A 16,289-nucleotide genomic window follows, 5' to 3' on the forward strand; every position below is an offset into this window, starting at 1 on the left:
AAGGTTAATAGTTTTATCTAAGGACGTATTTTTGTATCGTGCGAATATCCCTTAGCTGTTAATTTGAGATAAAATTGATATAGAGATACAAAAGATTACAAAACGAGAAACCGATTTTTAGGAATTTGATTTGCACAATAATTGACGAGTATAATCACTATTTACTTGAACTAATATAAAAATTTCTGTATGTTGTGCTAAATTCAATCATACATAACAATTCATAATCGCGGAAATTTTGTCACGGACATTTCAAAAATTGTTTACGTTGTGCGCATGAAGCGCTATCGAGTTTAAAGACTAGTAGCTTTATTTTTATTATAAAATTGCTGTAGTTATGCGCTTCCTACCTCGCGTATCTTTTTAATTCACGTTACATCCATACTTTCTAGCTACAAAGTTTTTATGCTCGTTTTTTTCTCTTTGTTCCTGTTCCTGATTCCCGTACATGTACTTGCTTTATTTTAACCGCAAAAAAGTGGAAAAACGTTAAAAAGACCGACTGAAAAGAGCGGACCTACTTTCTCCGTGGCTTGAAGAAAAGCTCGGCTTGAAATTCGACCTCGTAATTCGCGCCAGCACTATCATCGTCACTACCAACGTCAAATCTCATGCGTACTTTTCTACACGATAGGGGACACCCGAAGAGGCGGTGCGAGACCTCTTGCCGTCCAAAATTTAGGACGGCTGGAAGACAGGAGGATGAGGGAGAATGGCGCGGATCGTAACTTAAATCCAGAAGTGATCATTTTAATAGGGCCAAATTAATTTCTCGCGAGAATGCGGCGGCGACACTGCACCCGGAGGGTTGGCCTAGCAGAAGCGGGTACCGGGGTGGTGAAGTGAGGGTGGAGGAGACTACTGAAAGCTCGACTGGTGCGCAAGAGGAATAGAGCGAGCGAGGACGAAGAGAGATGGAGAGAAAGGGAGGATCGAGGGTAGCGCCGGGATCGTGGGGCATAGATTATGAGATGGGTGACATTCTCTGACATTTTAGTAATGTCGCCACCGTCTAACCCAACCCGAACCGCCACCCGCGTCCCACCCCCGTGATGGTGGTATTTGGTACCCAAGGGGCATGCGGGCATAGTTTGCCGCGCGCGGCCATGGTACAATTCGCCCGGCAAGTTTCCGCAGCTAATTACCATATAGTGTCTTGCGGCGCGCGCCTTGCTCTGCTCTCCAGTCGAAGTCCTTTAATAGATGTCCCGGCAGCTGCGCAGCTGCGAGAAGCGGTCAATTTGGAGGTGCGAATGCGATTGCGAATTACATTTGCGCCGTGCGCCAACGGATAATCTATGAGGAAATCGACGCAACTGGAACAATCGGGCGCGAGAGAAATACGTTTAAGCCTGTGCTCCACAAACGTATTGTAGCTCTGAGTCAGTTTTAAAGTGAATCGGTTTATATTAGATCTGACTTCGATTCTACACTGCGTTATCGATATTCAATTAAATTAAGTAAAAATGACCGAAATATGATCAATATAAAAGAGTGAAGAGAATATTGATTAAGATAAGTCTTGGTAATAATATTTTTGTGTGAATTTGCGCAGTTTGCTTGAACTGGAAATTGTACGATTTTACACAAAAATATTATTAGGCACTTACTTTGATCGAATATGGCCCTCTTCATTCATTTGTGTCAATTGTTAATATTGTTACGTTTACATAAGTGATATTTGAGATATAGTCAGTATTTTTTTTTATCTTTAACACTCTCGTCTCGTTCCTCATTTCCGATATTTAAAACCCAGAAAAGAGCTAAAAAAGCTCAACGCTAAATTTACGTCGCTTTCGCCCTTCTCACGCCGGTGTCGTTTCGCTTCGATACAATCGAGATACCAACCCCCGGTCGACTGGGTCATCTATTTCCTCCCTCAGCTCCTCCGGCTGAAGACGACGTCAGAGGATTTCTCACCCCTCGGTCGCGCCGGCCGGATATTCACCTTCGTGTCGTCCTCTCTCATTTTTACGTCGCTTCCCCGCGATCGTATTTACATAGGCCACATCATAATAACGGCGTTCTGGTGAAACCATGAAAATTTTCCACCGACGAACGTTAACGAGCTTAGGACGATCGTGAGACGCGAAAAGAAGGAATGAATACGAAATTAATAGTATTCCACGCAAAGTGCGCGTGCATGTGTGCAAATCGCCGTCATAACTCCATGCATCTGTACGCTGAAAAACCCCTTCAGCTCTTCCCTGTCTGTCGTCTTTTCCACCTCATGTTTTAGCACTTTCCCTTCGTGTTCCACCTTTTTTCCCGAGCAACTTTCGTATACCCTGTCGCGCGATTACTTCCAGAGAAGTGCGTGGAAACAATAACGCACATAATAGAATTGGCATAAAATTGTAAAAATAAATTTATAGAAAATTCGTTGCTCGGAAAGCATATATTTTATTTAATGCCATTTGGGGTTAAAATACCGACGTAGAGAGGACTGAGATATATTAATAGGAATTTGCAGGGATGCACAAATACACTTTTGCTATGATCCATGAATAATGTTTAATAATACGTGTATATATACGTGTGACTACAGATGTTTGCATTTTAAGAAGATTACTGTGTCGAGACTGTTTGTGTATGTTATGTAGGTCGTATCGATATGATCGATCCGCGAAATGTGGTCAGAAATATCTTGGGATTGAGATCGTGTCGCGTCTGCTCGCATTAGTTGGAACTCGAAATCATTTCTGGCACATGGGGCACTTAAATAAGTCGCTTAAATGTCACGTTATTGACTGAACTTTTTGACTATCTGTTTTAAGTCGGCCACGAATCTTAAAACACAAAGTGCTCCTCAAAGTAGGTTACAGTGATCAAGCTTGACACGAAAAAAATTGCAGGTGTCATATTTTTAGAAAATCACCTTTATATGCTATTCATGAGACACTTATGACGTACGCGAGAAGAATAAAGGACATACTCCTGTATTACTTCAAATAAATAATGTATTCTATGTATTTGGAAAAGAGACTTCTTTCACGAGACTGTTATTCATCGCACTTGTAGCTGTTTCATTAAGCTTACATTTGAATAACCAATCTACAAAAATACTACAATTTTATTTCTTCAAATTATTTTTTAAAACTGTAATCTACGGACACTTTATAAGGTTCTTTTTTTAACTGCAAGCTTTCAGACCTTTAAATATTTTTCTTTCGAAGCGCCATTATCATTCACACACTTCTTTCAGCGCAAATTCAATCTTTTATCTTTAGAAGTGGCTCGAAACTATTATAAAGTAATTATTTAAGAATACGTATCGTCCATTCGATTGGAAATTAAGTTACAGATGGTCTTTAAGTTCGAAGGAAGAAATGGCGCGCAAGGCAGAGTTAATAAATAGAGTCGCACGACATGATGGCGTATTTCACGTATTTTCATCGCCAGAAGTCTCTTAGAGTGCCGTAATATAATAGGAACGAAAGGGATGAGAAGGTGCAGAGAAAGAGGGTCCGACAGATAGAGCCGAGAGACGAGTTTCGGGGGCTCGTAAGTAGTTTTATTAAGGGGTTCCTTTTGCAAAACGTAGAGGACGGTTGAATATACATCGGTGGAGATATATGCGATATCGATTACCATTCGGACTGCCAATATTACGTCGTCGGTCCATCCCAGTATACTTCCTTCTACATGCAACTATCAGGCAGTTGTACCTCTATATCTTTCATCTCGTATACAAGATGTCCGCAAAATACCTTCCATAAGCTTAAATTTCAACATTACGTTTACTATCTTATTTTGTAATTAACTATTCTAGCGTAAATATATCGTATTATAATACGTTAAAATTAATCCCGTCTCGTAATACACGTTTATATTGTATTCTACATCCTTTTTCATAAATATTTAATTCAAATTTTAGTTCCTTAAAATATTTTTCCATAATTAATATAATGATTGTATTACACTTGAATAAAAGTCAAATTCTAAATTACAATCTTGAGAAAAATCCATAAATGAGAATCCATAAATCCACAATATGTAATGAAACAAAATTTGAATATCACGATTCCCTAACTTGAAAGTACAATAAAAAGAAATAGAAGAAGGAATAGGCGCTGGTCCAATAGTCCACTAATTGTTCAAAAATATCTCAATATTTACAAGTTGGAAATTTTGTTAAGATATAATGAAAATTTTCATATAATGAAAATTTGTGAGACACGGTGTACTTCTGCCCCTCTTTCTATCCCATCTATCTTGTTCTGTCTTTCTTTATTCCTCTTTCTCACTCTCATCCCTCGTCCATATGACTCCCCATTGCGCTCGCGAGCCAAACTCGCACACAGAGAAATAGTATATATACATAAGAGTGGGAAATAGAGCCTATCTCGCAAAATAACTTTGGAGCACCATATCTACGCAATAGTGTATGCACGTAGCGCGCTGAAGACACGACGCGACATAAACTTTAACTCTTTAAATAATAAAGAGAAACGGGTTAACTTGGAAAATATTCATTAACTTGAGAATTCTAAATAATATGAATGTGAAACTTAATATAGCAAGTAAATGTAGGAAATAAAGAAGTTTGGAAGGAAAAATTTGAATTTGAAACAGTAATATAAGATATCTAATTTTTTTTTAATTTGTGATTATTATAGTGACTTACGCAAAGCGACATTAATTCGGATAGTAACTTTAATAATTAGGTACCCGATAATCCCGTAGGACTATGTATCGATAAATAATTAAATTGAGATGATATATCGTGCCGATCCGAAAATTGAGTTAGTCGAGAGATGGCAGTGCGCGATGGTAGGAGTTCTGTAAGAGTAATTCGAAGATAATGTGATCACAAATAGGAAGCACCTACGAGATACGAGCGTAAAATAATTTTGGAGAAGAGCGTGATGTATGCACGTGCGCATGTGAAGAGCCGCGGTGAGATATGTACTTTGACCCCTTAAATAACCAAAGAATGCGCGGGATGTCGTTTCGGCGCTACGTGTCACGTGCGACATAAAATTAAGCGAGAGTACTCGGCACTCGTGCGAAGGGACTATGTTATCTCAACTGTGCGATTCAATTGCATAAATATAAAATAGAACAGTTGACGGGAAAAGCGTTGTGTGCTCCGAAATCATAGATTTAAGAAGAGATCTCATTCTTTTGATATTATAATATTTAAGAAAGTACAGAAAAAAAATTCTTTTTATTCGACAAAGAATTTATAAACGGAAAATAAAATATTCTCCATTAAATAAAACTTCTCCTCCCCCCTCTCCTCTCTCTTTTTCTCTCATTGTGCTTGCATCTCCATTTTCTTGTTTATCTTTATAAATTTGATTTAATTTAATTTTTATGCCTTCATTTCTTTATTTTTTTTCGCCACTTTATTATTTTTTATTTTTATGTTTATCATGTTCTTATTGTTCTCTGTAATTTTATTTTTTTTTTATCAATGCTTTTAATTTGTATGTACATTTTTAAAAGGTTTGCTCTCTCGCATTTTTAGAAATTTTTTTAATGACTTTATAAGTTAATTATAGCTCTTACGTAATTGATTTATGAATAATTGATGGTGCAACGTGTATACCATCCTGCACAAGTTCACGGGGAGCTTTTGCAAAATTCCAAATTCCACTACGTTATAAATGTTGCAAACGCAAATATCCGAAACGGGTAGCGTACCCTTGGAAATAGCGTATGAACATAGGGTTCAGTGTATTTTTTTGACCCCTTAAATTGCCAGGAAGGTACGGACGGTCGTTTGTTAGCCACCACGTGTTATCGCTGCCTTGAATAATACAGTTGGTGTGTTTTACGAAAGTTATGCGCTTACACCCTTTAACTAAATTACGCTTCGCGGGGGTTTGAACGTTTCCCCGATAGATGCGCCAGAAGAGATAAACCAACACAGTATACGTCCATTTTCTGTGGTTTTTTTTACCCGTTAATAAATATTTCACGCATCCTTCTCTTGTACAAATTAATAATTTCTATCGCAATATGAGACAATAATAAATTGTTATGTAAACAAATGTTCCTTTTTTATGAAAGGATTATGAAATTGAAAAAAAGAGTGGTAATATTAAAACCGTTTATTTCTATTCTATTGTTTCGTTATGAACAATCACAGAAATTAAAATTGCGTGGAAAAAAAAGAAAATTGCTTCTACAACACGTTTAAAACGTTACAACGAACTGACACGTGCTTTCGAGGTATCGTTGACGTTAAAGAATCACTTTACTGGTGAAAGAGATAAAAGTGTAATCCACTATTCGCTCGTGTAAAACGGAACACGTGCGAAATGGACCACGAAGAAAAATACGGAAACCCGTGCTACGCCAATGTCCGCACAAGGCAGCAAGCTCCATCGGTCGGTCCATCGAGTCTCGATAGTCGTGAAATCTTTCCCACATCCGTCTTCTAGCCCGTTGCTCGCCGCCTTCGTGCCTTCTACGATTTTTCCCATTAAAAGTAAGACGGCGCCCTCGTGCAAATCCCCGCACATTTTTACTGCCGCGTTCGTGCACCGATATACGCTTAAAATCAATGTTCAATGCACATACGGCTTCCCACGTCTCGCGCGAGCAGCTGGAATATGTGTTTGTATCCCACGAAGAACACACTATGCGCATGTGTGCGTGTGTCGAGGGATTTCGAGTATATATACGGGGTGTACCACGAAGTGAACATAAAAGTATAGAATTAAATGCTCAAAATATAACAATTCTATTATCCGAATTTGGTCAAAATAATTTCAATATCTGATATAACATCAGAATATATTTTACTTCTGTAAAATGGACGAAACTCAGCGTCCTGTTAGTTGATTGTGATTCTGGCATTAACTGTAGAATTAACGAGATATTCAGTTTTTACGTTTGTCTCGATACTTTTAATGCTAACGAATTCGATAAAGTGTTCCGGTCGGGCGTGCATGTGTAGACGATACCGCAATGAGCGCATGAATCGAATACAAATGCGTATGATGGTACACGTAGGTAGGGAAATCGATAAACGTTCTCTACAGCGCGTATTGTCATTTCTCGCGTAAACACAGATATTTTATTCGCAAACTGATAGACTATAACAAATCGAATTTACTTATGATAATAAAATTAAACAATATATTGAAAATTTAATTTGCTATTTTCGTTTACTAAAAAGACAATACTCTCTTGTGCACTATAAAAAATTACATGTGACATTACAACAATTATATAGTCAGTAATTTTGGAACTCATTATTAAAAGTGTTTGTATAATCACACACATGAATAAAGTTATAATTCATTTTTATAAATAAATTATTCTTTATAGTAATTAAACAATTTGCAGAAGTAAGTTTGCACAATTAAAGATACGTTTATAGAAATATGTACATATTAATTTGCCAATGAATATAATTTTTCTTAATGTTTATTATTGGTATGTACAAACGTAAAAATGTAAACATAATATGTGCGATATATTATTATTAAATTATATAATAATATTATTATATAATATAAAAATTTTTATATTTACATAGAAATTATAAAATATACTTGTTATTGTATTTTTCCGTTTAATATAAAGAAATATTATTCATGCAATTATAGCTAAAAATAATAATTTTTATAACGCACAATTTTATACATTTCTACTATAAAATGTGTAATTTTTACATATTATACAATACAATTATTTATTTAATTTTACATATTTTTTTATAATGTGTGATCTAATATTCAAAACTAGAGAGAAAGCTGTTATTAAAAACAAAAATTGTAAAATTTAATATAAAATTATAAATCTAAAAAATGTATATATATTCTGTATTCTCATTTGTTCTCTTAATTGGACAAAAGAACGGTTTGCTTTTTTTTGAAAATTTTATTTCTAGCTTCAAATACACTAACAACAATCGTCAAAAAAACAAAGGAAATGTCAAAGCTTCGATCTGTTTATTTAGATTATTCGACGAATACAAACATTGTTGTTACTTGGTCTGTACTTGTGACCCCCAAAACATCTTTGTCAGTCAAATATGTTGTCAAACTAGAGAGTTGAACGGATAAATTGGTGGGGCTTTAGGCAGAGGCCCCGCTCGTTATTTAATCGCACAGTATCGCCTTATCAACGTCGCGATGTCTATCAATAAATTACTCGCCTTGCTCACAAAGCCAAAATTATTTGCGTCGGTCGCGTAATAAGTGGAACTACAATTTTAGCTTATAAACGTGCTTTAATCATGTTACATGGTAAAAAGGTTTCATAAATACACTCGTGTTGGTTACATCGTACTCAAGTGAAAAATTGTGTAGTTTGTTTTTCCAACTCGATTCCAACGTGCTCGTGAACATTTGTCCTCTGCAAATATCGCATGATAGTCGTTTATGTCGTAATTGTGGTTTGCAATTTTACATTAGATTTTACAATTCCCCATCGGAGGAGTCGCGAGCTCTGTTGTCAATTCATCGCAAGACTGGATAAATTTCATTAACGAACCTCATAGTTAGTGGCCGAACTTTCGATAAGCGCGTTAGTGATACAAGGTATGCTATGGATACGATAGCACAAAGTTTAACAACATAATTACGGGTGATGTATAAGGACAATAATGTCCATAGTGATTGTAAAGTTGATATATTGCACGACGAACTTCCGAAAAATGTATTTATTAAGCTTTCGTGCTGAAACTCCAGACCAAAACTAACGAGCTAAGAATCTTTAATTCTTAACCAGAAGGACCTAAGAATGTCAAAGATACGTATAATTGCTATAATTGCTTTTTATAATAGTGAAGCATGTTACAGTACATATTTCAAAAAGCAAAAACATAAGTATTTCGTAAACTAACAGACTATAATAAATCGGACTTATTTATGATAAGAAAATTGAACGTAAACGGAAAAAATAATTTTTCTCTAAAGTATCTAAAATTAAGCTGGATATAAATCTGAAAATACTCCTTTTATTTAATCCGTGATAACTCAGTAACAAAAAATCTTAAAAACATTTTTTTAACAATTTTGTAGGGAAAGCTTTAAGCTTTAGAAAGTCGAAAATTTCCCCAAGTTTTTTTTGTACACATGACAAGCACACAAAATGAGAACCAAATTTTTGCATTTTATTTAATTCGTAATTTTCTGTATGCAAAAATTACCAAACTCACAGAAACTCAAAAGATATAGTGACCTTTTGAAAGTAAAGATTTAAAATTTTAAAACTTTTTAATTTAAATTTCCTTCATTTTTAACGAAGTTCCAGCTGCTTGAATTTTGAAATTTGTATCGGCACAAACTTTTGTTCCAATATATGTATATGGAAAATATATACATATATATTGCGGTTTAATATTTGCGCTTTCAACTAACTTGTTTGTATCTATGTTTCAGATCCGATATAGCAACAAAACGGAACGCAACCTCGCATTTTTATCAAGAAGTGCGCAATCGGGGTCATGATTAACACTTTGTTGGCTTCGAGCTACTGTCCATCGTCCATTGTTACGTAAGATTCATTTAATTAACTCAGTTTTCAATGCATGCCACATCCGTTCATAGCCAAGGGCAAACATCGCATATTCATACGTACATATGTAAAATATATATGTATATAGCAAAAAAATGCTCTGTTCAAACAAAGTTAGCAAAGAATTCAAATTATAATTATTTTAATTGCATATTTTCTTGAAAACTTCATTCGCTACAAATACACAATTTTTATTCGAAGAAAAAAAACATAGTCACTCTGTACATAAACCCTTGTATTGTATATATAGACATATGCGGGATCATTGTTACGGGTTTTAAGTTTACAGCCTCTTTCGAGAACGTTTCATCGTTCGCGCCCCTTTGTCACTCGTGCCCTTAAAAGACATTCCGCAGAACGTCGTGAAGGGAGATAACCCTCATGTACAAGAATTTTACTCTAACGAGTCGCCCGGTGAGACTCTTGTATATCTCTTGCGAGAAGACTCGATTGAGTCGTGGCTTTATTCGAGAGCCAGCTCGCTGTCGTCCAATGCACTAAAATTAAGCGAAAAGACGGCCTTTTTACATTTTTAATTCGCCGATACGAACTTGCAACGAATCAAGACTGCGCCCTCGTATCAATCACAATAGAAGTACCCCCTGTCTCCCTATTTTATGCAATTCCCGTGGCGCCGCGACGATCCAAGAGCTCCTCCAGAAATTCCTCGTGAGGGTGCATTTCCGCAAAACTTTGCAATCGCCGCAGGGTGCAGGAACCTTCTACCCTCGCTCTATCTTTGCCTTCTCACTCTGTTTGCCGAATAGGGATTCGATCTCTTCCACTTCTCTCTATCTCTCTTTTTCCCGTTCCTTTTTTTAGCGCTGCTCGGTCCTTCAGACCTATCACGTTTCTTTCTCCTCACCAACGCCGAGCTCCATCAACGCCTGTCGTTTAGCCCGCGGCGAAGCGTTGACGAAAGCAAAAGTGATTAGATGAAGATAGAGTGAAGAACGAGAGGGCGTTCGCAAGGCCGCAAGAGGAAATTGCTGGGATGTTTGGTGTCTTTTTTTCAAGAGACGCGCACTCAATTATTCAACAATCTTTTTTAATCGTTGTCTTCCAGATTTTGCAATTTCTGAAATCTTTCTCTTGTCTTCTATTTATAATTTTCCACTCAATTATTCCGAAAAACAATTTTCTTCTTCCTCCCTCCCTCCTCTCTCTCTCTCTCTCTCTCTCTCTTTCTCTCAATACGATTAAATTTACGTTTATAATTATCTCATTTGCTACTAAATTTGTTACTAAAATTAAATCAATGTTTCTTTAAAAAAAAAAAAAGAAACTTTTGTTAGAAACTTTGTAAGAAAAATATCTAGTAAAATTTGATCGTGACGTAAGCAATAGTTTTGAGAGACTTTGCATCGTATTTGTCGCTGTCACGCGGCGCGATATTATTTCTAGCCGTCGCTCACGATTTCCTGATTTTCATAAAGTGTCAGATGCTGTTTGGCCGTCCCCGCGTTGCATTATTGCGGAGATGCGAAAGCGTACGACGTTAACTACACATATAAGTAATTAAATACGACGAAGCGCTACTGAGATTTTTCCCTGCTCCCTCGTGCAATTCATTATCATCATCGTCGTCATTATCAATGTGTGGTTAGGAGAAACGAGAAAGAAGATGTAGGAATATACAAGATAAAATTATCCTACGAAATAAAGACGTTTTATTTATCAGCGACTTAAAATACTATGTCTCGAAGCATCGTATATACCTTTCAAGTTTTCTTTATCGAAGACCAAGACGCAAATTGGCGAACTTTTGAATTCGTGCACAATAGATTTCAAAGACATGGGCGACAATGATACCCGTATTGCGGTAAGTCTTTCCGGGATAATTCACGGCGCTTTTCGCAAAAGCGGAAGCCACGAAAAAATATAGCCGCGAAAAGTTGCATTTGTTAAAAATAGGGACTATCGAATTCCTTAGTCCTACTTGCGGACCTGACGAGTATTGTCCGGTACTAATGATAGGAAGTTCGCGTCAAAAGAACGCACCGCATTTGGTGCTGTCTAAAAGTATCTTTTCAAGAATTCATCGAATTCCTGGAGTTGTGTGTGTGTTGTGTCTTCAGAATTAATTCAATCAGTTCAATGGACTTTATTTCATTTTATTTGGTAGGTGGAATACAAACGTACAGATACTGTAAAGCGGATTAGTTTTATAAAATTTTAATCATCAAGCTTTTTCTCTTCGTGGAAAAATGAACTTTTTTATCACGGCGCAAATTGAATGAATGCTATGCTTCTTGAATTTTTCCTTTAAGAATTTTGTTAAACTTGAAAAACGAAAAAGAAATATGTATGCTAATATTTCGTGACTCAATTGTTAAAATCTGATGTTAATGTTAGAAATCATCAAGATTAATTTATATATGCAAAAAAAAATATTTATATAACACATACAGTGCCGTGCTATAAATAAATCCCGTCTTGTCAAAAAATTTAACTTTTCACGAGTGTTCACAAATTGATAGCTGGCGCCAAAGAGTGCGGACTTTTCGAAGCGTTTAGTTTGCGATGGGAACGCGTCTGCTCTCGCCGAGCGCCGACAATATTCATGGTAATCCAATTCAAATTAATTCTCGGTGGGTGCCGCTCTTCTCGTCCGCGCGCGTCTCTCTTCTACCAAATAGCATCTCATAACCCACCTGGAGAGGAGGTTTGTAACCGGAAGTGACGTGAAATATCGCGCTGCGACGTAATCTTCCCCCCCCCCTCTCTCTGTCTCTCTTTCTCGTTTTCTCGTACCTTGTTTGTCATCGACCTAAACCGGTAGATCTCTTCGAGGTTTCTCTAATTGTTACTGCGGGCCTCCAAGATGTTAATCACGTGGCCAGGCTGAGATAGTAATTCAGCATTACTGTGAAGCATAACGCCCATTCAGATCCATGCACAGGCAATACTAGCTGCCGGCTTATTGACTTGCGTTTATTAGGTCCGTGTTGTCGTTCGCGCAAATAATCGCGATGTAATTGGAAGAGTAATATGATGAAAGGAATTCCACAATAGCGTCTTTCGGCATAGATGAAAAGCGCGAGTATGGTATCCTGTGCACTGCACAGTGACTTTACATGTAAAGAAGATTTTGCTGAAGTATTTAAAAACTTAGCTAGATACAAATCCGAAAACAATTTTGGATCAACAGATTATGTTGGAAACTCAAGCGTGATGAGCAATGCAAAAAGTCTAGCAATCAGCTCTTGAGCATAATTATTTTTACAGTTCAAGAAAATTATTTTCAGAGATCTGTATCTAGCTAAATTTTTAGATACTTCAGCAAAACTAATCTTCCCATGTAGTCATGTAGGAGATATTTGTCAACAGGCGTAGAACTTTTTATCTTTATGCAAATTTATTTATAGTATAATAATAATAATAAAACAAAAGTCGCGAAAATACAACTATTTTAATACATTATTTTATCTCGTGGATTTATGAAATTGTCGCCTCTTTTTATTTTAGTTTTTTTTAGTAGATAATATGATAGGAACTTCACGTAGTATATGTTTTTACCCAGAACGATCGTTAATCTGTTTAAGCTCTTTGAGCTCAAAGATAGAAAGGCACGCGACTTATCACCACGCACGGCAATGCAATAGCAACAATCAACGCTGCGCATGCAATGAACGAAACATAAGGCGGCGCTGGTAAACGCCGCTTTCCTCATTAGAATGCCGAACATTCTGGCGAATGCGGGGCTACTTCCGCAGCTTCCTAACTCGGCTCTTCCGCGTGCGTTCCCCTGTGCGAATGAACAAACCAGCGCGAATGAGCGCGCGCGTGTATGCGATCGAAATTCCGCGCGCGTCCCCGTTTGTAGCCGCGGCTGGAGCGGTTAACCGAATGAGTGATTAGCAGTGCGGTGGTTAAATCGCTAACCGAGTAGTTAACCAGTCGAGTCGGTTAGCCGAGCAGTTAGCCGGACGCGCCGGAGCGGTTCATCGGCTCTGCATTGTGGAGCTCGTGTACATATTACACTGACATAGCCGAGCGGACGGTAAGAATAATGAAACGTAAAATTACGCGATTTTAAATCTTTCGAATTAAATTAAAAGGTAAGACCGTTAAAATTAATTGTCGCAGACTATAAATTATGCGGTCCTTGCGAAAACGTAGAGTCCATTGAATGGCGATGTTAAGGGAAAATGTATGTAGCGTCGATGTTAGACAACGATGACATAAAATGACAAACGATGTCTTACCGCGTAAACAAATTCCGTTAGACAACCGCTGAACTACGGTTCTTATTCAAGACGATGATTGAGAACCGTAAGCACGTTGTTGGCCGCGTACAAAGGCACTGTGTGTTTGTAGAATAGGATCGCGCTAATAGACGTTTTCTATGAGATCGAAATGACGAGGGACAAGAATGCCATTCGTGAGCGTGAAGGTGACGCGAGCGTAATGCGCTAATAGCACTACAAAAGGTGATCTTTATGAGTAAGGAAGACACGCTCGCTGCACTGATATATCGTGGGAGGTGATGCGCTGTAGTAATTTTAACGAGCCCAAAGAATGGAATTTCGGCGGACATTAGTATCATTAAGTGGAAAAGGAAATTACGTCATTTCTCCATTCAGGGAATCCTCGTTTTAATACTTACTCTAATAGATAATTCTATTTCTTTTGAAGTCCATCATACCAACAGTTACATAGATCTCTATCGCGTAAATATATAAATATCTCGTCCAAATCTATGGAGCATAAATTTATATATAAAAGACGCTAGACAGAAATATGTTTGAATAACCGATGTTTGCAAACACACCGTGGAATAGAAAAGGACGCAGAGGCGTTGCAACCGGTTAATTTGTCATTTCCTTTGCCTGACATTCCTGCTCATCTGGGTCGTTTCGCACACGATCAAACTTGCACATCATGAGGCGTAAAAATTTTTTTGAACTCAATAGGACACGGATACTTTTTTTTATATATAACGGATAAAGTAGGTACATGCAACAGCCATTACACTTGGATCATTATATTATAATTTATCATTAAATTTAGTATTTAATTTATGAGTTTCTTGAGAGATATAAGCGGTTTTCTTGTCAAAAAGAAGAAAAAAAGGAATGTAATAAAAAAACCGATATCCAGATGTATTGCAACACGTTTTCTTTTTTTAAACTCGAGTCCATTGCATCTTCAGTCGGTCAATTAATTGTACGATCACGTAGTTGCGGCACGAAAGCTAGACGAGCACACGTGACTACGAACGCATACAAATATAGTCCATCTATACAAGGTAAACTCTAATGATTGGATAGAATCTAAAATTAAAATAATTCGCTATTTTGATTTAAAAAATACATTTAACATAGATTTATTTGTACGTTATTGATTCACTTGTACAAGCATCAATAATAGGCTATTTAGCTTTTTTCATAATTAATTATTTTATACTAATTTCAACAATATTATACACGTTACATTATACGGTCTACATTTCTCATTATATTACTATATATAATAAATTTTTTCCTATTTAAAAATAATTTATACGAAGTGGAAAAAAATCACAAAATTATTGTTACTTGGGGGCTCCGTGAATCCACCTTTTGATCCGACCGGCCCTGAACCGGAAGTTAGCTAGCAACGAGCATACCCTACATTAGGTACGGGGACTACAGTCGGCTAGCTAGCGGGGGCTAATCCGGCGAAGAGGCATTTTCATCCCATGGTTTCGGAACTTGCCAGCACATTCCGACGCCGCTCATAACCCACGAAGAGAGAGAGAGAGAGAGAGGGGGGGGGATGAGAGAGATGAGAGAGAGAATGAAAGAGAGAGAGAGAGAGAGAGAGAGAGAGAGATCACCTTCCCTTTAGTCGAGAACTTTGTTGCGAACTGGAACCGCTTGCTTGCCGAAGCTAGGGGGGAGAGGGAGGGGAGGGAGGGAATTAATCGCTATTTCAACGATGCACTGGCCGTTGCATCGCGGCATTACTCGAATGCTCTTATTTCCGCGCGATGGCTCGTATTTCGCTGGAGAGAGCACGTCGTTGTTCGCGCTGCAAGCGCTGCGGCCGCGATGCCCAAAATCCTGGAATCGTCCTAATAATTTCGGGTACGAATTAATAGATACATCATGGATACTAGAAACAGAATCTCGCATATATCGATGTTCCGTTTTAAAGATGAACCGTAACTGGAGTGAATTTGCATCAGCTGTAGCCAACAGTTGTACAGATCTTCGAGAATTTTAATTTGTGGATAGGACGACGGAAAAGAATCGATGTATCGAGAAAATATCGAGTGATAATGTGTGCTTTCTTTGAAAACATCTATTTCCCCCGTTAAGCAAACTTTTTATTTGATTTCATGCTAATTCCTATTGTAGTGTTAAACTAGATTTTGTGTAACTAGTACATGGAATTACCTAGAAACGAATTTGTGATAGACGATTTTAGACTTGGATTCATGTATAAATAATGGGATTTGTCAGGTCAGCTGCTTCCAGACTCAACTTTGTCCGAACCGAGGAAAAACTGGGTCTGAAATCAAGCCACCAAACGCTATTTTAACAATACGCTATTCTATTACACTGTTAGAAATGTTCTTAAATTTCATTAATTTTTAAGTTACATAATTGAATTTAATTTGAATTTAATTTCATGACATTACATTAAATTTAATGTATTTGTAACTAATAAGTATATTTATATACATGTACATAAAATTTAATGTATTTTTCATAAATTTTCATGAAAAATACATTAAATTTTATGTACATGTACATAAATATACTTATTAGTTACAAATACATTAAATTTAATGTAATGTCATGAAATTAAATTCAAATTAA

General features: G+C 37.0%; 1 protein-coding gene across 1 annotated transcript in view; it reads left to right on the forward strand.

Moving 5' to 3' along the window:
• Positions 1-8,550: 8,550 nt before the first annotated feature.
• Positions 8,551-16,289, forward strand: part of LOC108766953 (uncharacterized) — a 48,548-nt gene continuing 40,809 nt past the window's right edge. The window contains exons 1-2 of the mRNA XM_018516542.1: positions 8,551-8,619; positions 9,356-9,459. Coding sequence (XP_018372044.1) covers positions 8,551-8,619; positions 9,356-9,459 — 173 coding nt within the window. The remainder of the gene's footprint in view (positions 8,620-9,355; positions 9,460-16,289) is intronic.

This window comes from Trachymyrmex cornetzi, unplaced genomic scaffold (assembly GCF_001594075.2).
Source record: "Trachymyrmex cornetzi isolate Tcor2-1 unplaced genomic scaffold, Tcor1.1 scaffold641, whole genome shotgun sequence".
Taxonomy (NCBI): Eukaryota; Metazoa; Arthropoda; class Insecta; order Hymenoptera; family Formicidae; genus Trachymyrmex; species Trachymyrmex cornetzi.